At 35.9% G+C, this 25,352-nt stretch overlaps 2 protein-coding genes across 2 annotated transcripts; both read right to left on the minus strand.

The window, feature by feature from the left end:
- Nucleotides 1-8,931: 8,931 nt before the first annotated feature.
- LOC145583883 (putative mitochondrial protein AtMg00860) lies at nucleotides 8,932-9,285 on the minus strand. The gene has a single exon (XM_081640837.1). It carries the CDS (start codon nucleotides 9,283-9,285, stop codon nucleotides 8,932-8,934), a length of 354 nt encoding a protein of 117 aa, XP_081496963.1.
- A 5,951-nt stretch (nucleotides 9,286-15,236) lies between these two features.
- LOC145583884 (uncharacterized) lies at nucleotides 15,237-16,070 on the minus strand. The gene has a single exon (XM_081640838.1). It carries the CDS (start codon nucleotides 16,068-16,070, stop codon nucleotides 15,237-15,239), a length of 834 nt encoding a protein of 277 aa, XP_081496964.1.
- Nucleotides 16,071-25,352: the final 9,282 nt, after the last annotated feature.

The raw sequence follows: 25,352 nt of genomic DNA on the forward strand, positions 1-25,352 counted from the left end.
ATGATTGAATATTCAATTTTACCCTCTTATTTAAATACAAGCCATAAACCACAACTCGAAAGGTTTATTTTATTAATAAAATGATACAAGCATGCAAAGCCATATTTTACTTAATTAAAAATTAGTTGTCTCTTTATTAAGAAATGCATAAGGAAATTTTTGCTCCTCCGAACGGTGATGGATTTAAAACTTAAACAAGATTTATATATAAAAAAGTAAGACATTCTATTCCGAAATAAATGAATTATTTATATCGCTCCTTTCATATAGCCAAAGGAGGAAGAAGACTTTTTTTTTTAGAAAAAAAAGTGTTAGTCTTAAAGTGATACATATGTGTCTCTTTTTTTGGATTAATATAAACTTGAGGCATGAGTAATTTATAGCTTACTCACATAACTTAAATTTAAATCTTTTAAAAAAAGAGTACCAGAGGTTTATATAATAGGGTGACACAAATTATATAATAAAGTTCATTCTTTCTTAAAAAAAAGAACTTAAGGGTTTAAAAAAAAAATTCCTTAATGTTTCGGACACCATAACTCAAGTTTTAACGGTCGGATTTGAGCATATGATAGATCCCTGGAAAGGTCTATCCGTCTTCTATAACATATCAAAAATTGGGATTCATCCAACGGTTGAATTGAAAAATAATGAATTTTCTTTAAAAACACTCCAGTTTGAGACATTCATGGGGAATCGGGTGATAATGGTCAAAATACTTCGACATTGGCATGATCCTTTTAATGGTATGTTAAGGACAAGTATATAAATTCTCTATAGAAAATTCTCCATTTTTAGAAGTCATTTGATATGCCAAATAAAAAGAGTATGCTTGGTTGGGGAAGACAACCTCAAATCAGTTTATCATTTTGTTACCTTGTTTTGTAAAAATCATAAAAAATAGAGTATTTATCCTATGGGAACGTGTGACCCCAATTTACAAATCTTAAGGAATCTTCTTTCTAGATAGTCAATTAAACTTTTATTATTAAAAAGGATATTGGTCGAAAATTGGCAAATATACAGACCTGTAGTAAAAAAATTATGGTCTTACTATGTCTTCATGTCTGATTTTTTGTGGATTGGTTAAAATTTATTTTTATGAAATTCCAAGTCTCATACACTCCTAAATACATAAGCTTACTGTAAAAATTTATTTCTTAATTTTATGATAAAAAAAAAACGATTTTTTACATAATAAAATAAAGTGGTCAAAAATGCTATCTTGCTAGAATTCCATCATTCATTCTTTGGAGCTTCCTTATGCATTTTGTACAATTATCATTGCTTCCATTTCATACTCTACATAATGATGATACATACAAGAAAAGAAAAATCACACAAGCCATGTATACTCACTCTCAAACTCGCTCGCGGTCGGTCAAATTCTACTTGGTTTCCAAATTAGGAAACCGGCACGTATAGTGCCCTAGGAGGTTATGGAACACACAAAAGTAGAAAAGTTAGTAAATGTATGTAAAAATAATATGAAATCACAAATAAAAAGAAAGAAAATATTACCTTTGACTTTGAGTAGCTATCTTGAGGAGTTAGTAAGAGTAGATAGTGTCAAAAACGATCGAATTAAAATTAGGCCAAGTCTTTCTACAATATTTTTTTTTTTAATTAATTTTTTTTACGGAAAATAAAAATTTTTGATTGCTTTTTTTTTTTTTAGTCTAATGCTGAAATAATTTATACTTCTTTTATGTTTTTTTTTTTTTACTATTCTCTTCGATCTCTTTCTTCTCCCTTTTCGTGAAGAATGGGGTGGTATATATATGGGAGCAAATGGAAGCTAAGATACAAAATACAAAGAACGTACTATTATACGAAATAAATACGTACAAATACAAGAGTTAGGTAAAAATTGTAACCAAAATTCAACTTAATGAAGTAGAGGACAAATAGAATTAGCTTACTACTTCATGCAAAACTTAGCTTAATTAATTTGACTGAACACATGACAATATTATTAATGACTAAAAATAATTAAAAGTACTAATATAATTTTAACACAATTGTTAATTAGTACTACTTTCCTTCGAAGAGTGTATTTACTCTTCGTATTTCAAACTTACCATAGCTAAACAAGATTATTACAAAACCCACTTATCAGAAAATAACAAGGAGAAAAAAAAAGTTGCTTGCCATGGATTGTGGATGGTCATATCACCTTACCGTTTGGGAAGAAACACAGCTCAGTGATACAACGTATTGTCATATCACACCATTTTCTGATTCTCGTTGCTAAATTACAACTATGACTTACCATTTTCTTCTTTTGCATGGATTTGACATAACAAATGAGTGGTTATGGCAGAGGTATCTTTACTCATAACCACTCTTTCACTATTAAACATTGTCGTCATTGCATTATTAATCGGGAAGAAAATAACATGCATACCTTACATTTGTTGTTTTTGAGTGTATAAAATAGAGAAAAAAAGAAAAAGGGTGAGTCATGAAGGCATTGTGGTAATGGTGTTTTGGTGAGAAGTTGAAAGGAAGGAAGAAGATGAAAAAAATGAAGTAGTAGTAAGTTATTAGCAAAGTAAAATGGTAGGATTAAAACAAGTTAAAATTAAATAAGTTGTACAAAAAAAAAAAAAAAAAAAAATAAATAAAATAAAATAAAAAAAAGAAAAAAAGAGCCGTGACTTTGGTAGTATGCATGCATATTTTCATGCATGCTTTGCATGATTTTGCACTTATCAAAATATGCTACTTTGTTTTTTATGATTTGTATTTTTCCCTTTTTTTTTTTTTTTTTTTTTTAAAAAAAAAAAATAAACTTATAAAGAAACAAAAGCCATGAATATGTTAATGGGTTAGGCATGTCGTCAAACAAAATCCAACAACAATGTAACAATTATTTACATAACATATGATGAACCCACTTATAATATAAAAATAGTAGAATAATTATAATAACAATAGGATAAAAAGAATCAGAAGTACTAAAAATTTATTTGGGGTTAGAAAGTGATACTTTAGAAATGGTCACGGTTTTTTTTTTTTAAAAAAATGTACAGATTAAAGGGTCAAAATTTGATACTATTGACCAGGATATGTCAAACGACATGATTATTACATATGTCACTGGTAACAACATTTTTTTTTTATTTTATGTTATTTTTGAAAGATACACTTACTACTATTATTAGACTAAACGATTATACAATTGGGATACGACAAAAATACGGATAAGATTTATCCCTTATAAAAGGGAGATTTTCCTTATCCGAAATCACCCTTTACCCGAAAAACACACCTCTTGCCTTTTCCTTTTCGGTTTCCATGGCTCTCGGCAACCAAAATCGTTAAGCTCCATCTCCGTTCGACGAGCATTTTCGAGTGCTAAATTTATATTTAGCCTTGATCATGGCGTTAGTGGTGCTACTAATGGCGTTAATGATTTTCATAATCATGAATAAATGACGACTTGAAGTTCTCGGCACGGAGTGTACAAGGTTCGAGTTATGTTTCGAATTAATCTCGTATTTTGTTCGTAAATTAGGAGTACAAATTGTAAGAGTTTTGTATACTCCAAAATTATAAATAAACACTACTTGAATTTGTCTCTTATGTCTAATTATTGCGGTTGTCGTTAGCAAAATCAGATCTTATTATTATAATTATGAAATTACACAAAATTTATTAGTGAATTAAAAGTAAAAAAAATGGAAAATAGGGGATCAAAATTTAGTGTCTACAGAATGCCCCTCATTGATTGAGTTTGGAACAAACGATGATCAATGATTAGAAAAAGATAGTAAATTTTGATCCTTAAATAGAACTTATAAGGAAACTAGAGTAAAATAAAACAAAATGCTAATAATCATCAAGCATATGCTGAAATGTGGCGTAAGAATAGTTGCGGTCAGATACAACGTATTAACTATGGTTAAAACTTAATCGCCAATTATTTGCAGTTAAAAAAATGGCTTAAATAAAATTGAATAATTGATTGACGATCAGTTGTTGTTAAAAAACCAGCTTTGATAAATCTCAATTGCGGTTGAAAAACCGGCTTAAAAAGTCTTGGTCAATTAACCAATGATCAATTGTGGTTGAAAAACCAGCTTTGGGAATTTTGGTTGCGGTTGAAAAAGCGGCTCGAAAATTTTGATTTATCGATCAGTTGTGGTTGATAAACCAGCTTTGGAAAATCTCGACAGCGGTTGAAAAACCGGCTTAAAGAGTCTTGGTCAATTAACCAATGATCAATTGTGGTTGAAAAACCATCTTTGGGAATTTTGGTTGTGGTTGAAAAACCGACTCGAAAATTTTGATTTATTGATCAGTCGTGGTTGAAAAACCAGCTTTGGAAATTTCGATAAAGAACTTAATCGTTCATTACTCATGGTTGAAAAAAAAATCGGCTTGAAAGACTCTATATAGCTAGGACGGAGATAATAATAAACAGCTTGAGGCATATCAAAATGTAACCGTAAAATTGGCTAAAATGACATTCTAAGGATTAATTTGATTCTGTTTGACTATACTATTCATGTACAAAAAAAAGCAAGTTTCACGGTACTTTAATCATGAGAATATGGAGTAGAAAAAAACAATTGATTGGTATCATAACACATGTATGTAAATAAAGTTTGCATGAAGAAAAATGGCATGTTGTGGTGGGACTAAATGCATGAAAGCTTATATGTGGGAATTTTGTATGTTGTGGTGGGACTAAATGCATGAAATCCTATAAGTGGGATTTTTGCATGTTGTGATGGGACTAAATGCATGAAATCTTATAGGTGTTTCAATGTAAGGTGGGGTTTTTCTTTGCCTATATAAGACATGAGTTTGGGTGATCATAATCATTCACTACTATTCTCCTTTGAAACAAGAATACTTAGTTTTCTTGTTTCCCTTTCCTCCTTTTCATCAAATTTTCTTTCAAAATTATGGATATGAAAGGAAAAGAACCCAGCTACTTGAATGAAATCAATGAAGTAGACTACAAAAACACTTTATTTTCCATGGGGGTAGAGGTTGCTTTAGGAGAGAAAAGTTATGCAAAAATCTTCTTTGATTCCCTTCTTCCTCTTCTCAAACTTCCACTTTGCTATGACCTTATTTATGCTTCTACAAAATATTGGGATGAGAAAAAGCATGTTTTTAGGTTTAAAGGTGGGGAGATGGTGCCAATGGTAGAAGAAATTGAAGACCTTTTGGGTTTTGCTATGAGTGGACCATTGGTTACCACAAAAAAGTGTACTTCTACTAGTGGTTATTTACATGAGGCTTTAGGCATATCTTATCATGATGGTATGACTTTCCATCATGAATATTCCATCCTTATCAATTGTTTCCTCGAACCTTTTAAAGCAAAAGGTACCAGTCTTAAACTTGATATTTCATATGGCTCCGCACGGAGTCGAGCATGCTTGATTGCCCTCATGGGTCTTTTGTTGTTCAAGGAAGATCTTGGGTTGTGTCATAACAATGTAGCTAGCTATGCACTACAAATGGTTTTGTTAAAGGTGTATGGATGTTCCTTTTCATAAAGGTGTATGGATATTCCTTTTGATGATCAAGACTAAGGACCCATTGATCTTAGGGGAATTGGTCCTTAGTCTTGATCATCAAAAGGAACATCCATACACCTTTATGAAGGGGAGCCCACTGGTGCTTCACTTGTGGCTGATGGAGAAGTTTAAGTTGGTGAAACCTTTGAACGAAATCAAGTACCATCCTAAGATTATCCTTAGTAAGGGTTGTTCACCCTTATATCATAAGGTAAAGAAAAATAATGCTTGGAGCTTTACCCTTGAAGGTGAAATCCAATGGGTAACCTCTCATTTGGGGATCAAAGAAGTCATATACAGTACTGCTAACAAAAGGGGTGTAGTGCTTCCAAGCATCAACAAGATCACTTTTTATTATTCGTGGAGGTGTCTTCGGCAGCTCGGGCAGCGACAAACCTTCCTAAAGGATCTTCCCACTGATGAATGTACTACTCATTGGATAGATACCAACTTGTTGAGGGATCTGTTCAAAGTTTGGGAACGGGTTAAGAAAATTCCATTTCTCCCTGTCTTAAGAGATTCGACTATTGATGTTTATTATGAAGGGTGGCTTCTCAAAGATGTGGGTTCTTTTAAAAGGCCAAAGATAGAGGATGAACCCTCGATCAACAATTCGAAGAGGATTAAGGAAGAGAAATGATAAAGTCAAGAACGGAAAGATTCAAATGCCCTTTTTTTTTTTTTTTTTTTTTTGCACTTGAACCTTTTACGTAATAAATCTAGGGTTTCCTTAGCACTATGGGCATTTGAAGCGTCGAATTAGGATCGAATGTCCTCTTTTGTAACATTGTGTTTTTAAGGTTGGAATTTGTCATTGGAATGAAGTTTTTCTTTAAAAGTCAACTCAATTGTTGCTCTAAACTTTGACATTTGTTACTTGAAATTTAAAGTTTATGATCACGAGATCATGATTTAGAATATTCCATTTTATGAGCCCAATCATGTATTTTAACCGTAAAAGGAGGTCCAAAGTTTAGACAATGACATTAAAAATATACAATCGATAAATCTAAAGGAGACGAGATTATAAAAAAATATAATTCATATGCAATCTTAGAGCTGATTGAATGTCATACATTGACAAGAAATTTCCCGTTTTTTTTTTTTTTTTTTTTTTTTTTTACCCGTATTGACTTGGGTATGGATACTAAGCATAATACTTTTTGAGCTGATCAAGATTGGTGAAGTGGAGGAAAGTATCACCATTCATGTCGACTAACTGTACTGCCCCGGCAGGAGTGATATGTTTGACCAAGAATGGTCCTGACCAATTTGGTTTAAATTTGCCCCGAGGATCATGAAGAGGAGCGCGATTTTCTTTTAGCACCAAATCACCCTCCTGGATGTCTCTATCTCGAACTTTTTTGTTGAAGGCTCGAGCAATGCGTCGTTGGTAAAGTTGGGTATTGTGAAGAGCCCGTAACCTTCGTTCATTTGCTAAGGCAAGTTCATCATTCCGAAGTTTGAGCCATTGATCCTCAGAGATTTCACTTTCATTCATGACCCGTAAGGATTGAATTTCGATTTCTATGGGAAGGATGGGCTCCATCCCATACACCAAGGAGTAAGGAGTAGTTCCTATTGGGGTTCGAATAGAGATTCTATACCCCCAAAGAGCATACGGCAACTTGTCAGGCCATTCCCTTGTCTTTTCAGTCATTTTTGCGATTATTGTCTGAATGGTCTTATTGGCTGCTTCAACTGCTCCATTGGTTTGAGGGCGATAAGGAGAAGATTGATGATGTCTAACTTTATACTTTTCAAGAGTTTCTTTCAATTGTCCCTCGAATTGCGACCCATTGTCCGAAATCATTTCAAAAGGTACTCCATAGCGACAAATAATGTTATTTATCACGAATTTCGAGACTTGTTTTGCACCTAACTTGGAAAATGATGCTGCTTCAATCCATTTTGAAAAATAATCAATCGCTACTAAAATGTATTGATGCCTATTTGAAGCTTTCGGATGAATTTGTCCAATGATGTCGATGCCCCAACTTGAGAATGGCCACGGTGAGGTGAGATTATGTAGTGAGACGGGTGGCATATGGTTGAGATTTGCAAAGATTTGACACTTCTTACATGTCCTTACAAAGTGTATGCAATCTGTCTCCAAGGTGGTCCAATAATACCCGGCTCGCAAAATCTTACGAGCCAACATTTGTCCGTTCATATGTGGTCCGCATTCTCCTCCGTGGATTTCTCCCATGACCTTTCGGACTTGTTCACCATGAATACATAGTTGCAAGGTTCCATCAAAACCTTTATGGTACAATTGATCTTTTAATATCACAAAATGAGCGGCTAGCCTTCGAATTGCAAGTTGATCTTTTTTATGACTCCCTTCGGGATATTCTCGAGTGGCCAAGAAATTTTTTATGTCGCTATACCAAGCGTCCTCTTCGTCTTGTATAGTTAATGATGCGATCATTTCTTCATCCATGATCACTGGGGAACTTTTTTCTTCTACAGTTACAGACCGAACTTTAACGTTATCTTCCCAGGTTAAATTTACTGCCAGATTTGCTAGCGCGTCAGTGAAACTATTTTGTTCTCGAGGGAGATGTTTGAAATCGATTTCCTCAAAGCAGGGGATAAGTTTTTGGAGATGGTCAGTATACATTTGCAACCTTTCATCTCGAACCCTCCACACTCCAATTGTCTGAGATATAATGAGGTTTGAATCACCATACACTATAAGATTTCTTGCCCCTGCTGCTAAGGCTGCCTTTACACCGTAGATGCAAGCTTCAAATTCAGCGGTGTTATTGGTTGTTGGAAAACTAAGTTTTATTGAAAAGGGAATATGAACTCCTTGTGGATCAATAAGTAACACACCCGCACCATTCCCCCTTCTATTAGATGCTCCATCAAAGTACATCCTCCATTGTGATGTACTAATATTGAATAAGTGTTCATCCGGAAAGTCGTTATCGAATTCATCTCCTGATATAGGCCCATCCGCTAACGCTTCAGATATGGCTCTCCCTTTAACAGATTTTTTACTAACACATTGAATATCGAATTCTGAGAGAATAGCATGCCATCTTGCAAATCTTTCACTCAGAATAGGTTTCTCAAAGATATATTTGATAGGGTCTAATCTTGAGATAAGGAATGTTGTATGAGCTTGTAGATAATGTCGGAGCTTTTTTGTCGCGTAGATTAGAGCGATGCATGCCCTTTCTAAGGGAGTATATCTAGTCTCATATTCTAAGAACTTTTTGCTTAGATAATAAATAGCAATTTCTTTCTTGGTACCTTCTTGATATTGCGCCAACAATCCACCCATGGCAGTTTCTGTCACTGTAAGGTACAAGAGCAAAGGTTCCCCGGGCTTGGGTGGCATCAAAACTGGAGGATTAGAAAGATAATTTTTCATTGAATCAAATTAAGCTTGACACTCATCATTCCACTTTTTTGGCACATTTTTCCGAAGAAGTTTGAAAATTGGTTCACATCTAGTTGTAAGTTGTGATATGAACCTGCTGATGTACTGAATTCTTCCCAAAAAACCTCTTATTTCTTTTTCATTCTTTGGAGGAGGCAATTCCTTAATGGCCTTAACCTTATCTGAATCAACCTTGATTCCTTCTTGGCTTACAATAAATCCTAGAAGTTTTCCGGAAGTTACCCCAAACACACATTTCTGGGGGTTTAATCTTAAGTTGTATTTCCGAATTCTATCGAAGAAAGACTTCAATGCCGATATGTGTTCCATACGGTCATGGCTTTTAACAATCATATCATCCACGTACACTTCAACAGTGTCATAATGAGGTCATGTAGGATGGTTGTTGCAGCACGTTGATAAGTAGCCCCAGCATTTTTTAGTCCGAAGGGCATCGCTTGGTAGCAAAATGTCCCCCATGGGGTAATAAATGATGTTTTTGGTGTATCATCCATCGCCATCAGTATTTGATTATATCCTGAAAAACCATCCATGAATGAGAACATTGCATGTCCCGCAGTACTATCCACCAAGACATCTATGTGGGGTAGTGGGAAATAATCCTTTGGCGATGCTGCATTTAAATCTTTGAAGTCTATGCATACTCGAACCTTTCCTTCCTTTTTAGGAACTATTACCACATTAGCCAACCATTCAGGGTGTTTAATTGGTCGAATGAATTTTGCATCAAGCTGCTTCTGGATCTCCTCTTTGACCTTAAGACTGACTTCTGGCTTCATTCTTCGCAACTTTTGTTGTTTTGGCTTGCTGTCTGGATAGAGAGGAATACGATGTTCAGCTATGTTACGGTCCACACCTGGCATATCAGCGTATGACCATGCAAACACGTCTACATAGTCTTTAAGTAATGAAATGAATGCAACTTGTTCTTCAGGGGAGAGGGAAGATCCTAATTTAACCTCTCTTATGTCACCTTCTATGCCTATATCTATGACTATGGACTCTTCTATAGGTGTCATGCATGATTTAGGCTCATTGAAAGATTCATTGTCAGATAACTCATGATAATCAACATTAATTTCTTGCATACAAACATGTTTAGATTCTACATGAGCTTCAAAGTCTTCATGATCAGAAAAGTCAGATTGTGTGTGGAGGGAAAGTTGGCTGGATGAGGAACTATCCATTTCATAGCCATCTGAGTGGGAGAAATGAATCTCATTCGTTTTTGAAAAAAATTTAAGGGAAGGGTCTTTTAGGTAGGGTTGGTTTTGAGTCTTTTCGGTTTTCATTTGGAGTTGAACATCACCCTCAACTGGTACTATGAGTGATAATGGATCTATGTCTTCAATATCTCCAAATTTTGTAGAAAATAAATTTCTTAGAACGCCATGCTTCAAGTACTCTATCCAATCAATGTATTCCTTTTGTTTAGGCTTCTCATAAAACCACTTTTCTACCACGTCCTCGTCTCTAGCCTCAGCGAAGAAGATTTCCAGTCCAGGGAGTGTCTTTCGTGAGGTAAAGTCATACCACGGCTCAGGGAATTCATGGTATGGCTCGGTATCATTTTGTAAAACGAACTGTCCATTGAGTGTTAAAGATGATCTTTTGTGAGTGTGAAAGTCGTGGCTAGGATCATATCCTAAACCATGGCGATTCTTCTTGTCAATGATGGGGATAGGGTCCCTCCTTCCTTCATTGTTTCGACCTAAACCTTGACCAGGTATATAACCCATTTTCATCATTAATTGTAGACCCTTAGTAAGTGGCTGGGGCATCAAACCTTGGTTTTTAAGGATGGGATTTTCTAGTCGGCCTGAAAGGCTGGTTTGTTGAGAGGGATTGGTCATATTTGTAAAGAGAAGGCTTCCAAATCAGACGTCTGTTTATCCTGGGTGGTTACCTATACAAGGGGTATTAAAGTCAACCAAAGTTGGAAAGAAAAGATATGTATGAATCATGCAAATTCATATGCCAAATAAGAAAACTTTTTTTTTTTTTTTATAAAAAAGGAAACTTAAGAAATGCATATGTATGAATTTTTGTTTGGAAAAAAAAAAAAAGTAAATGACGTTTTGATAAAGGAAAGAAAAGGTCAGTAAGGGCCGTTGATTAAGGTGTTAGATTAGATGCTTCTCAAGATGTTAGAAGTCGCTCATTGTTTGACATTCATCCATGCTACTGAAACCATTTTGGTATGCAAACACGGAGATGTATTATGATTAATCAATAAGGAGAAGTGATCTGAGTTAACAAAAGGGTTTATAGGTGTTCATCTCTCATGTTATACCAACTTTAAAATAAAATAAAATAAAATAAAATAAAGGGAAAAGACGTAGAACATGGGCCTGTATCCATTTAGTAATTTTCTTCAGCGGACGTCAAGAAACTCAACAATTTTCTTACGCGCTTGCGTATCTCCTTGTACCTTGTATGAGTCCAAATTCTGCATAATCTCTATTCTGTTTGCAATACACATATAAAGTGGAAGGTTGGTTTTGTGTTTAAGCAGCTGAACTCATGCCTGAGTTGCCTACGTACCCCCAATGGCGTGGTGAAGGGTATGGTGATTATAGGAGTTTCAGTGTTATAGTGTGCCATGGGGGATCAAGCTGCACGTAGTTCTTAGGGTAGTAAAAGGAGGCATTTTTGTGGATTTTTTTTTTTTTTTTTTAGTTTTTTTTATGGTGGGTTTTTCTTATTTTTTGGTTTTTTTGGGTTTTCTATTTTTTTTTTGGTTTTTTTGTGGGTTTTCTATTTTTTTGGTTTTTTTGTGGGTTTTCTATTTTTTGGTTTTTGTGTGGGTTTTCTATTTTTTTGTTTTTTTGTGGGTTTTCTATTTTTTTTTTTTGTGGGTTTTCTAGAAGTTCCGTTTAAACGAGGTTGGCTATGAATGAACGGAAGTGTGGATCATGATTATTTCTTTGTTAATGTCCTGAACCTTCGCTAGGTTCTTCATCATAACCATCCTGCTTCATTTTATACAACCATCTAGCCCATGCTTTACATACTTGAGTACATGCTTTCTTGGTTTCATTGTCGATTTGTCTTAGAAAGATATGTGGCTCCATGATTGATTGAATAGAAGCTACTTTTGTTGCGGATGTATCTTCTCCATCCGCAGTCACGGCAAATTCCTCATCTTTCATCCAAAAGGGTTCTTCATCACTGGATGACCCATCGGATTGTGGTGCTGGAGATAACCGTTCATTCACATTCATCCGTCCCATTTCTTCACTTAGAGGATCGTATGTCATGAGATTCGTAGGGTCTTCTTCACCATTAGAAGTTGATAAGACATTAATGGATATTGACCTTTTACGACTCAAATGTGATATCTTGGTGATATGTTTGATGCGCAAGCGAAGAGCGTGACATCCATCGGTGTCGTAACCGTGAAGTTGGTGATAATGACAATATTTGTGGAGGTCTACTCCTATAGGGCTAGCTCCAGGTCGTCGAGGAAGTGGTCTAATAGCGCCTTCATCGAGTAATCCTCGAAAGATTGCAGATTGAGACGACCATTGTTGCGACGAAAAACGGCGCACAAGATTGTGTCCAGTCCTAGGCCTTGTGTGGAATGGGTCGATTATCCTACGATCAATGAGGTCTTGGATAGAGCATCGAAGATCATAACATGAATCAGTCGTATGGCCAAACTGACTGCAATAACTACAGTATCTTTCCATATTTACTTCAGGTGGCGGGATTGCACATACGTATCCCTTTGTTCTTATAAGGCCTTGCCTGTGCAAACGACGATACACCGCACTCAGAGGCTCATTAATTTCTGTAAATGATCTTCTGTTAGATGTTTCGGCACATGGATTGACCCTTGGCCTATGGTCTAGTAATTTATATGTGTCGATATCGAACCCATGTTGTTCCATATGCCCAAGAACATTGTATCTCATTGTAACCATTTGACGGTAATAGAAATCATTAAGGTTCTTAAGCATGATGAGCATAAACTCTTTATCTGTGATAGGATTTCGGAGCTTGGATCGTACAACAGAACATCGAGAGCAGAAGTGGGAGAATGTTTCTTGATTTGTCTGTAGGGTTGTGACTAAGACCAACTTCTGAGGGTCCGTTTGACTAAAATTATAAGCCCAATTAACAAAAGCTTGTGATATCTCTTTCCAAGTCCCTTCACCAATGCGTTCGAAGCTATAATACCAAGCTAACGCTTCGCCTTCCAAGCTACGATCGAATAATGTAGGGAGGTGCTCTTCAGGGACATCCAAGGGAGCAAGGACATTAACGAACTTATTGAGATGGATCATTGGGTCACCTGTGCCATCAAATTTTTCCAACTTTGGTAGATCTTGATATCTTGGTTCATGTTTATAGCCCGGAAACAAAATTAATTTTTCTGGGAAAATTGGCATTCTAAACATTGGGACATCAAAATCTAAATCAAAGTCATCGCGTGCGTCATTGCTATTTGCACGACTATCGCTACTAGTCCACGACTCTCCTTCTCGTTCTTGTTGTTCATTGTTAATTCTATCCTCTGGGGTTCTAGGTTCTTCTTCCTTTTCTTGATACAGAGGTTCATCGCCTTCTTCTAGGATCTCAATTGGGTCTTCTGGTTCTTCATTACCATCCTCATCAGATACCTCTATCCACCCACCACTTTGAATGCAAAAGACATTAAAACCATCCACGCGACTCCCTTCTTCTTCATCTAGGTGTAGCACAGATTTCCCGATAGGTGAGATGTTCATGATATCTGGATCTCCGGGGATGGTTACTGTTCCGTGATCGGTCATTAATTTCACTTTTTGATGTAACGTTGAGGCTACAACCTTGTTTTCATGTAACCAAGGTCTTCCTAGCAAGAAGTTAAAGCATGCTTTGATGTCAGTCACTGTGAAGTCTACTTTCCTAGCCATTGGGCCATATTCTATAAGTAATTCGATGGAACCCAAAACTTCTCTGGTGGCGTTGTCATAGGCTCGAACCACTTGGCTTGATGGTGCTAAATCATCTTTCGAATGACCAAGCTTAGTGAGCACTCGATAGGGACATACATTGATTGCAGATCCGTTATCCACAAGAACTCTAGGTATCGTCCATCCATTGCATCGAACAGTGATGTGTAATGAATTATTATGGTTTGAAACTTCAGGGAGATCTTCGTCCGTGAACATGAGAGTACGGTCTACACCATGAATAAGGCCTACAATATGATCTGGAGTAATGGATGGGTCAACCGAAGCTTCATTCAAATGCTTAAGGACCGTACTTCGATGTGGTTGTGAGTGCATAAGCAACTTCCATATAGAAACATTAGCATTGACCTCCTTCATTCGCTTGATAGCATCATCTTCTATGTTGACTTCATCTACCATTAATTCTTTCCCTTTTTCTTTTCTTCGTAAGGCATCTAATGGATTATCTTCTTCAAGGTAAGAGGGCTTGAAGTGTCGACCTGCTCGAGTTAAATGGGATATTTCCACTACTTCATCATCACTAAGGTCATCAAGGCATATAGGGTGCCTATAGTTGTTTGGAGTGGAGAAATAAGCTCCCGTGTTTCTTTCAACAATAGCCATTACAGATGCAGCATCTTCATCTTCCTCACGGTCCAATATAAAGTATGCATTGTCGTAATCTATAGCCCCACACATCATAGCAAAAGGATCCTTGCGGAGGGTATAGTCGTGACCCCTTATCTTGATGATTTTATGGGAAGCAAGCTCATTATCTAGACACCTGCCTATTTCAGTCGCTGGTGCTTCACATTCACAAGATTCATTTCTGGTGATCAATTGGGTTGGGTCAAAATCATTTGTGTAGGTGGAGATGGCATTTATGGAGGTAGGGGGTTTGTGATTTGGAAGGGGGTTATTTGTGATGCTAGGTTGCGTGTTATTTGGTTTGTTGGCTAAGGTTCCAACAGAGAGTCTTCCACCATCTATCAAGTCCTGTAGTCGATGCTTGAATGTCGTACAACTTTCAATGTCGTGCCCGGCTCCTTGATGAAATTCACAATGTTTGTTTGGGTTGTACGTTGGTGGCGGGTTCCTTGGTGGAGGTCTTGGGTTCAAAGGTTGGATGAGATTGGCCTTTTTCAGTTTGGAGAATGCTTGGGCATATGTCATATTTAAAGGAGTGAATTCTCTTTGGGGTCGGAGTTGAAATGCCGAGGTTGCCCCAATGCTGTATATCATGTTGGTAGGCTTTGAAGCAGATGCATCATTATTAGTGATCTTCTTATTAGCCCCGAACCTTGAATTATATGAGTTGCCATTGTTAAAGTCTTCCTTCTTGATCTATCCCTTCTTTATGGCATCTTCAACTAATGACCCAGTTGAGATAAGAGCTTTAAAAGAGGGGAAGCATTGATATGCCATCTGCTTTTGATATACAGGAAGGAGATTCTTCACAATCATCTGCAATTGCTCTTCTTCATTTGGCCTATTTATCATTTTAGCTGCTTTATTTCTCCATCTAGTAATGAAGGAAGAAAATGTTTCATTAATATTCTGTGCAGTTGTCTCCAAATCCCTTCTCGTGATATCAACTTCCTCATTGTATTTATATTGGTTGGAAAACTCTCTCACTATGTCGGCCCAAGTGGATTTCTTTGAATTTTCCAGATTCAAAAACCAGTGTGAAGCAGCTCCATCAAGATATTGTTGAAATAACTGAGCCATCAGTGGTTCATCTACACCCCAAGGGCTCATAGCGCCAACGTAGAGTTTTAAGAAGTTGGTAGGACTTCCTGTTCCATCAAAGTGTGAAAGAACAGGCATCTTAAAACCATATGGGAGGCGCGCTTTAGGAAAGAGAGTTAGCCCATGGATGTCCATCCATGGTTCGGCCTGAGTGATACCTTTCAACACTTCTTTCATCCTGGTCATTTCCTCTTCAATCTTGGTGGGAATTTCCCTGTCATTGTTTCCAACTTCCAGTGGGAATGGTGAGGCTACTTCCGATTCTGGCACATTAGGATGCATTTGTGTGTTTTGTTTTATGAAATTCACCACAGTTTGCTCTACAGTATCTTGTCGTTCGATTATGGCTTGTATCATCCCCTTAAGTTCCACGAAAGGATCTAAGCTGAAGCTCGAATTTTGTTGCTCATTGTTTGAGGTTCCAGCCATGCTACTACAGCTGGGGGAGGAGAATATGACTGATATCGGGCAAGGGGAGAACTCTGCAGAAAGGGATCTTCTGCAATTAAAAGGGGCTTGGCGAACAAGTCTAGATCCAGCACGGGTCCATATAGAACTCCTGTAAATGAAAATGACATGATAGTGTGATAAGAGAAGAAAAAAAGGAAAGACGTTAGTATTCATGATCGCAACAAGTAAACATAAAAGAAATACGACTAATGAATATTTAACTGAGAGATGAACACCTAAATACCAATTAATATGATTATATAAACTTGTTTGAAAAGATTCCCTTATCTTTAAAAGAAGTTTTGTCGAGATTCATAGGTTTGCCTCTAGCTTGTGTTAGAAGTTTTGAGATTTTGTTTGTTATCTCCTTGTGTCTTGAATTTCGTGACACGCTATCGGTGGGTCCATTATAAACTCTAGCCTATATATAAGTTCATCAGTTATCCTAAGGATAATATAACCTTATCCTTCCTAAAATTAAAACAACAAAAGTAAGAACTCATACAAGTTTTTTTTTATAGGAGTATTTCCCATGGATCTTAATTTGCCTCCTCAAGGTTCTCGTTCATCCCGTGTGAGGAGGTTGATCCAATTTTTCTCAGAAGACCCTACTCCTTCTCTTCAAAACTTAAGGGATAGGGAACATGAAGCGGCTCTTGCTTCCATGTCGTTGGAGGACCGCTTAGTCGTTGATTCTCCTACGGGATTTTCTAACCAAATTCTCCCCATAACTACTTCTCCTACTCCATTAGTGAGGCCTGTGTTGGTAGGTAATTTCTCTCAAACGTTTCGTATGAGTGATCCTTTAGAGTCCTTAGTTCTATTCGTGACGGACACTACAGTTTTGGCCATGTCTCTAAGTCTACAGTTTCCTTTAAGCTTGACTTATTCTATTTTGGCTATCATAAGTCACAAAACACTCCCTTTTCCTTATAACTCCGAAGAAAGTTCTAGCTCGACATCCCCATTACCTGTCAACCTTACAAGTCGTAGGGCACTTAGGTTGTTGTTGTGGGACGTTCGAGATCAACCTATGACTCGACTTCCCGGTCATCTCCTCATGCTACTCAAAACATACCAACCTACTTGTTTTGTGCTTCTTCTTTCAGACCCTAGAATAGGCGAAGAGGTAGCAAAGAGTTTCGGTATCCGAACATTTTCAGTCTTCCGTGGGTCTGGCTCACTCCCACCAATCTTATTTTTGTGGAGTGAAACATGTTTCTTTTCTTTGAATCAAGTAACTGCAGATTTAATAAGTTTATCTGCCTATGTTTCACATCGTAAGACTTCCTTAGAGGTTCCATTACGAGAAGGGAAGGGTCCGAGCCAAAGTTCTGCTAACCATGCCTGGTTAAATTTATCGGATTTTGTTTCACATGATCGCTTAAAGGCAGCACTGGGTGGGCCGTCGAGTTATTTGCGTTATAAAGAAAGTTTCCTCCAAAAAATACCTGAATATAGAATTCCTTCATTCGCGATTCCCGAAACATTATGGACAATAGGCCAGAAGGGTCTATTTTCTTTAATGGACATATTTTCAAAGGCACAGATTACCGATCCTTGGGTGCACATAAAACCTTACACACTCTCATTCGCAGCCATCTCCGATGGTGCATTCAAAAGTAGGGGTGGGTTCACATTACGGAATGCTGAGGAAAACTGGGTGATCGGGTTTGGTTCTAAGGTTAAAGGGCCTGGCCTATCGCTCTTTGTCTTATCGTTATTACAACAAGGTTTGAAAAAGGCTCGATTGCTACGAGTGAAGCATTTGGAAGTGCTGGTAGATGTTGGTATTTATAATCTAGCCTTGGCTAGTTTAGACATCTCTACCACGGAGGTTGAGTTAATGTTATGCGATATACTCCAAATGATGTGCTCACATGATTGGGAAATTAGCATACGACATTTCTTACAAGGGGATCTAAAAGGGGCTTTATTTCTTGCTGAGCACTGTCAAAGATTCCCCTGGGGTCATCATGAAGAGTTTAAAATTCCTTCGTCCACTAAAATTCTAATTGGTCCTTATTAGCTTTGGTCCTTAATAGCTTTTGTACTTGGTCCTTAAATTATATAAATTAAGAAAAGGTACGGGTTTGGGCCATCCTAAAGCTTTTTTAAAATGGAGGATTGGTTCAACTATGGGGTTCAATCGCGAATTACTTAATCATTGTCAAAAGTTCTTTTTACTTTTTCATTTCCCGCTTTGCAAAAAGTATATATAAAGAGAGACGGAAATAGAAATAGGGCCTGTGTCCCTGTTACATATGAAAACACTATTGGTAATGTAAATCATCAAAGCTTTAGCACCGTGCATCCTGAAACAACAAAAATTAAAATTCGATAAGTGCAAAGGCCGCGCCCGAAGGCTGCCTACGTATCCCGGAACAAGGGTATTCTTCGGGAATCAGGCCCAAACATAGCTCTATGAAGCATGTTATTATTCCTTATTATTATTATTATTTTTTTTTTTTGGTTCCTTTTTTTTTTTTTTAGTAGTCATACATTTTTTTTTAACTGAAAAATAAATACATAATACATATAAAGTTCTTCGATGGAGTTTCTAAAGCTTGTAACTTTGATGTGGTAAACCCTTGATTTGCTAGACGTCGTTGTAGACTCCCTTTGCATCTTTCCATGTAGATTGGGTTGTTTTCTTTCCATCAAAATGAAGATATTACCCATCCTATACCTTTGAGGATTGATCCACCCTCAATTATACACTTCGTTTGTAAGGTCTCCGGGAATTGTAATCACCCCAAGTGGCGTTACCAACTTTACTTTTTGGTGGAGAGTCGATGCAACCCCTTTATACTCGTGTAGCCAAGGCCGTCCTAAGAGTAAGTTGTATGAAGTCGGACAATTAATGACCATAAATCTGACATAAAAAACCATGGTCTCGTAACTTAAGGGCAAGTTGATGTACCTAGTTACTTCTCGTGGCGTATCATCAAAACCAAGAATTGTGTAAGACAAAGGATTGATATATGAATCGGTGTAACCCAAACTATAAAGGAAGCCTCGAGAGCATATGTCTAATGCAGACCCATTGTCGACCAATATGTGATTTATGTAGCTTCGTCCATGTCTTAGTGTGATGTGCAGTTCTTGCGTATGCCATGGGTTCGGGGGTAAATCAGCTTCGGTGAATGTCCACTCTTGATGATTGGTTTGACGTTGGAGAATCATCGAAGACTCACTGAGCCTATTCCCATGACACAGAACACCAGAATAAGATTCATGTTTGGGTAGTATGGTATCAAATGAATCAACCAATTGATCAGAATATGGTTGGCAAAGATCAAAATGGTTATGACTCATTCCTGAATTGCCAATAGTAGATACTTTAGGACAATCCTTCTCATCTCTTGATTTTTTGCCTTTAGGAAAGCAAAATCTAGCTCAATTACCGGAAGAGTGTATTCTTGATTGCATAGTATGTCCTTAGACATGAATGCTTTGATGTCGATTGATTCCTCAAATAGGTCGATTGTAGTTGCCTTTAGGTGACGAATAAGGGCATCTAGATGAGTTTGTGAACTAGAGATTAACTCCCATAATGACATCGCATTGCCCCTATTCCGAGATTTTGGCTGATTGTGTTGAAGTGTGGGGTTTTCCATTGATCTAACCACGTTGCAGTATATTGGGGGCACTTTTGCCGCTGGCATGTCACCATGGATAATCATCACTCCTTTCGGTGTTGAGAATTTTACTTTTTGATGAAGAGAAGAAGCAATAGCTTGAGTGTCGTGGAGCCAAGGTTTTCCCAAGATAAGAGAGAAGTTGCTAGGAGCTTCAACCACTTGAAACTCTACATCACATGTCTAATCTCCATGTCGTAGTTGCAGATTAATAGTCCCTATTGCCTTCCTCGGGATGTGATCATGTGTAACTACGATCACATTAGAAAATCCCATAGGCGCACTTCTTCGCCCCAACTTGCTTAAAGACTCTTTGGAGCAAGTGTTGAAATTTGATCTGTTATCAACTAAAATGCCTGAAATCCGACGATAATTACACCCCAAAGTGATACACAAGGGTTGGCTAAAATTGATGACCCTTGGTAAATCGGCATTAGTGAAGGACAATATAGGTGGGATCCTTCCTTTAGGAATTGGGATCTTTCCGTCATCAATTAGTTGTTGCACCACATGTCTCACATCGAAGCAACCTTCTATATCATGTCCATAGTCGTGGCAGTAAGAGCAATATTTCCCCATGTTTATTTTCGGAGATGGCAAAATACAATTATGATGTTTTGCTTCAATGAACCCTTGTGACTTGAGACGATAGTACATATCCTTCATAGATTCACATTTTTTAAAGCAAATGGGGTTGACGGATGTCCATCGCCCTCCATTATTTCCATGATTGTTCCCTGGTGCATTGAATCCCATATTGAAATGCAAATACATACCTGTCATTTCATATAAGAACATTATCAGTATCAATAGTTTGAGTGGTGATAAACATATAATGAATATTAGCGGGAAATGAAAAAAGCATCTCATACATAAAATAATCGCCCCTCTTTTTTATTGGTGGAAAGAAAAGATAACAATGAAAGACTTTTCCATGATTACAGAAATTCGCGATTAATTGAAGGCAGGTGGTGCTAAGAAGGATCATAAGGGTTTGCAAACTTGTCGGGTCGGGAATTATTGAAATCATTCTTCTTTTACCTCTGCGATTTAGGGACTTGAAAGACTTATCTTCTAAGGTTTCATAGCCTAGGTCAAGCATTAGGGATTTTAGGGACTTACCAGTCAGAATAAGTTAATCTTATTATGGTTTTAATAGGAAAATGAAAAGAAAAATAAAATGGTCAAATTTAAAAAAAAGACTAAAAGGAAAAAAAAAAGTTGAGCATAGGATGCTTTTAAAGAAAGCACATAATGCTTTTAAAGAGAGCGTGTAATGCTTTTAAAGAGATGGTACAATCAAAGTTGGAGGTGAAAACTTATGCACATAAAAAAAACTTTATGTAAGGAAGATGAAAATAATAAGACATGCATGAATTATAATAATAAAAAACAAAGGAACATGTAATAAAATCAAGCATGCATTTGTCCATGTGTCCTAACACACAATTTAAGAGGATTAATCATTTAAGGTAATAATTAACCATATGACCTCTTTCGAGGTTGAACGTTCCTACATAGCCGATTGTAATTAACGCACGGATACAGGTTTACGTCCTTAATTCATTATAAGTTGTCTAAACTCTCTGAACACCGCAAATTAGCAGCTCAGAGCCTAGGTTACGACCAAGTCGGTGCTCGTGTGCGGACACAGATCACGTAAGCATACCCAAAGACACATATTTTCACATAAATCATGATATCAAAAAAAAAAAAATACTTCATGCGAATAACCATAATCAATAACATATAAAGTTATACATATATGCTTTCGTATTTTCAGGTTTATACCTCTTAGAATAAAAAAAAAGTTCCCCAGTGGAGTCGCCAGCCTGTGGTACCCCGTTTTTGACTAATTAGAATTAGAAGTCAAAATCCCACGTTAGTCGATAATATGACTAAAAAAAGAAATTAGAGTCGCCACTCTATTTTTGCCCGAATAGAGACGGTCTTTTTGTTTATGATCCTTTCAAATAGAAAACGACATTGACTCCATTAGGCGAGGCACTATATAAGTATGGTCTTAGGAAAATTAGAGATCTAGGTACGGGGTATAAGTTAGGAAGATCGAACGTTTGGAACTCGTCTCTTCCTCTGTTCTAATGAACAGGCTCTTACTACTACGTTGCTAATTGGTTATGGTTATTCAAATACTTTACCTTAAACTAATGCACAAAAACACGAAAATTTCCACATTGTCGATCACACTCAAATGTAAAATAAAAGTGAATTAAACCTTACGATATATGGTGGGTTTGAGCATTAAAGTTGCCCTACGTACCGTTCATTGTGGGATTTGAATCCACTCCCGGATCAAAACCCTACATAGTTCTTACGAACGTCCATTTGTACAAGGTCAAAGATTCCATACGAGGTTTCAAGAAAGTTTATATTTTTTTTGGGAAGGGTGGTCGATCCGTATGGGGTTATTTGAATGAGGCTGAGCAATCTTGCTTTCAAGATGGAGGTCAATTTATCAAGGTTGAGGAAGTCACTAGAATTAGCGACACCATAGGAGTTTCTTTGAGGAGAATGCTTTTTTATTTGGAAAATGCGTTTCAATCAACGGCTTTACTTAGGGTTGACCAACTTCTGAAAAGAGATCGCATGGGCTTTATTGGAGTCTGATAAAAAGAGGTATTTTACTTGGTATGAATCTAGAAGAATACAAAGGAAATGTATTTGGGTTGTAGGAAATTGACTTATGCAAAATGGACATTCCATATGGCTTAAATCTAAATGATAGGTAGTGAATTGAAAACCTTGATCATGTCAGATTACGTAAACGATCTATCAGAGATAATAAAACTTTAAAAGTATAGTTCTCTGTGGCAAAAGATCATCTCATAACCTATCATGATTGAATATTCAATTTTACCCTCTTATTTAAATACAAGCCATAAACCACAACTCGAAAGGTTTATTTTATTAATAAAATGATACAAGCATGCAAAGCCATATTTTACTTAATTAAAAATTAGTTGTCTCTTTATTAAGAAATGCATAAGGAAATTTTTGCTCCTCCGAACGGTGATGGAATTAAAACTTAAACAAGATTTATATATAAAAAAGTAAGACATTCTATTCCGAAATAAATGAATTATTTATATCACTCCTTTCATATAGCCAAAGGAGGAAGAAGACTTTTTTTTTTAGAAAAAAAAGTGTTAGTCTTAAAGTGATACATATGTGTCTCTTTTTTTGGATTAATATAAACTTGAGGCATGAGTAATTTATAGCTTACTCACATAACTTAAATTTAAATCTTTTAAAAAAAGAGTACCAGAGGTTTATATAATAGGGTGACACAAATTATATAATAAAGTTCATTCTTTCTTAAAAAAAAGAACTTAAGGGTTTAAAAAAAAAATTCCTTAATGTTTCGGACACCATAACTCAAGTTTTAACGGTCGGATTTGAGCATATGATAGATCCCTAGAAAGGTCTATCAGTCTTCTATAACATATCAAAAATTGGGATTCATCCAACGGTTGAATTGAAAAATAATGAATTTTCTTTAAAAACACTCTAGTTTGAGACATTCATGGGGAATCGGGTGATAATGGTCAAAATACTTCGAAATTGGCATGATCCTTTTAATGGTATGTTAAGGAAAATTATATAAATGCTTTGTAGAAAATTCTCCCTTTTTAGAAGTCATTTGATATGCCAAATAAAAAGAGTATGCTTGGTTGGGGAAGACAACCTCAAATCAGTTTATCATTTTGTTACCTTGTTTTGTAAAAATCATAAAAAAATAGAGTATTTATCCTATGGGAACGTGTGACCCCAATTTACAAAGCTTAAGGAATCTTCTTTCTAGATATTCAATTAAACTTTTATTATTAAAAAGGATATTAGTTGAAAATTGGCAAATAGACAGACCTGTAGTAAAAAAATTGTGGTCTTACTATGTCTTCATGTCTGATTTTTTGTGTATTGGTTAAAATTTATTTTTATGAAATTCCAAGTCTCATACACTCCTAAATACATAAGCTTACTGTAAAAATTTATTTCTTAATTTTATGATAAAAAAAAACGATTTTTTACATAATAAAATAAAGTGGTCAAAAATGCTATCTTGCTAGAATTCCATCATTCATTCTTTGGAGCTTCCTTATGCATTTTGTACAATTATCATTGCTTCCATTTCATACTCTACATAATGATGATACATACAAGAAAAGAAAAATCACACAAGCCATGTATACTCACTCTCAAACTCGCTCGCGGTCGGTCAAATTCTACTTGGTTTCCAAATTAGGAAACCGGCACGTATAGTGCCCTAGGAGGTTATGGAACACACAAAAGTAGAAAAGTTAGTAAATGTATGTAAAAATAATATGAAATCACAAATAAAAAGAAAGAAAATATTACCTTTGACTTTGAGTAGCTATCTTGAGGAGTTAGTAAGAGTAGATAGTGTCAAAAACGATCGAATTAAAATTAGGCCAAGTCTTTCTACAATATTTTTTTTTTAATTAATTTTTTTTACGGAAAATAAAAATTTTTGATTGCTTTTTTTTTTTTTAGTCTAATGCTGAAATAATTTATACTTCTTTTATGTTTTTTTTTTTTACTATTCTCTTCGATCTCTTTCTTCTCCCTTTTCGTGAAGAATGGGGTGGAATATATATGGGAGCAAATGGAAGCTAAGATACAAAATACAAAGAACGTACTATTATACGAAATAAATACGTACAAATACAAGAGTTAGGTAAAAATTGTAACCAAAATTCAACTTAATGAAGTAGAGGACAAATAGAATTAGCTTACTACTTCATGCAAAACTTAGCTTAATTAATTTGACTGAACACATGACAATATTATTAATGACTAAAAATAATTAAAAGTACTAATATAATTTTAACACAATTGTTAATTAGTACTACTTTCCTTCGAAGAGTGTATTTACTCTTCGTATTTCAAACTTAACATAGCTAAACAAGATTATTACAAAACCCACTTATCAGAAAATAACAAGGAGAAAAAAAAAGTTGCTTGCCATGGATTGTGGATGGTCATATCACCTTACCGTTTGGGAAGAAACACAGCTCAGTGATACAACGTATTGTCATATCACACCATTTTCTGATTCTTGTTGCTAAATTACAACTATGACTTACCATTTTCTTCTTTTGCATGGATTTGACATAACAAATGAGTGGTTATGGCAGAGGTATCTTTACTCATAACCACTCTTTCACTGTTAAACATTGTCGTCATTGCATTATTAATCGGGAAGAAAATAACATGCATACCTTACATTTGTTGTTTTTGAGTGTATAAAATAGAGAAATAAAGAAAAAGGGTGAGTCATGAAGGCATTGTGGTAATGGTGTTTTGGTGAGAAGTTGAAAGGAAGGAAGAAGATGAAAAAAATGAAGTAGTAGTAAGTTATTAGCAAAGTAAAATGGTAGGATTAAAACAAGTTAAAATTAAATAAGTTGTACAAAAAAAAATAAATAAATAAATAAATAAATAATAAAATAAAAAAAAAGAAAAAAAGAGCCGTGACTTTGGTAGTATGCATGCATATTTTCATGCATGCTTTGCATGATTTTGCACTTATCAAAATATGCTACTTTGTTTTTTATGATTTGTATTTTTCCCTTTTTTT

Source organism: Chenopodium album, chromosome 16 (genome assembly GCF_948465745.1).
Source record: "Chenopodium album chromosome 16, dcCheAlbu1.1, whole genome shotgun sequence".
Classification (NCBI taxonomy): domain Eukaryota; kingdom Viridiplantae; phylum Streptophyta; class Magnoliopsida; order Caryophyllales; family Amaranthaceae; genus Chenopodium; species Chenopodium album.

Coding starts and splice junctions, on each gene's coding strand:
- LOC145583884 (XM_081640838.1), bottom strand. CDS start 16,070: ATGGCTGGAACCTCAAACAATGAGCAACAAAATTCGAGCTTCAGCTTA.
- LOC145583883 (XM_081640837.1), bottom strand. CDS start 9,285: ATGATTGTTAAAAGCCATGACCGTATGGAACACATATCGGCATTGAAG.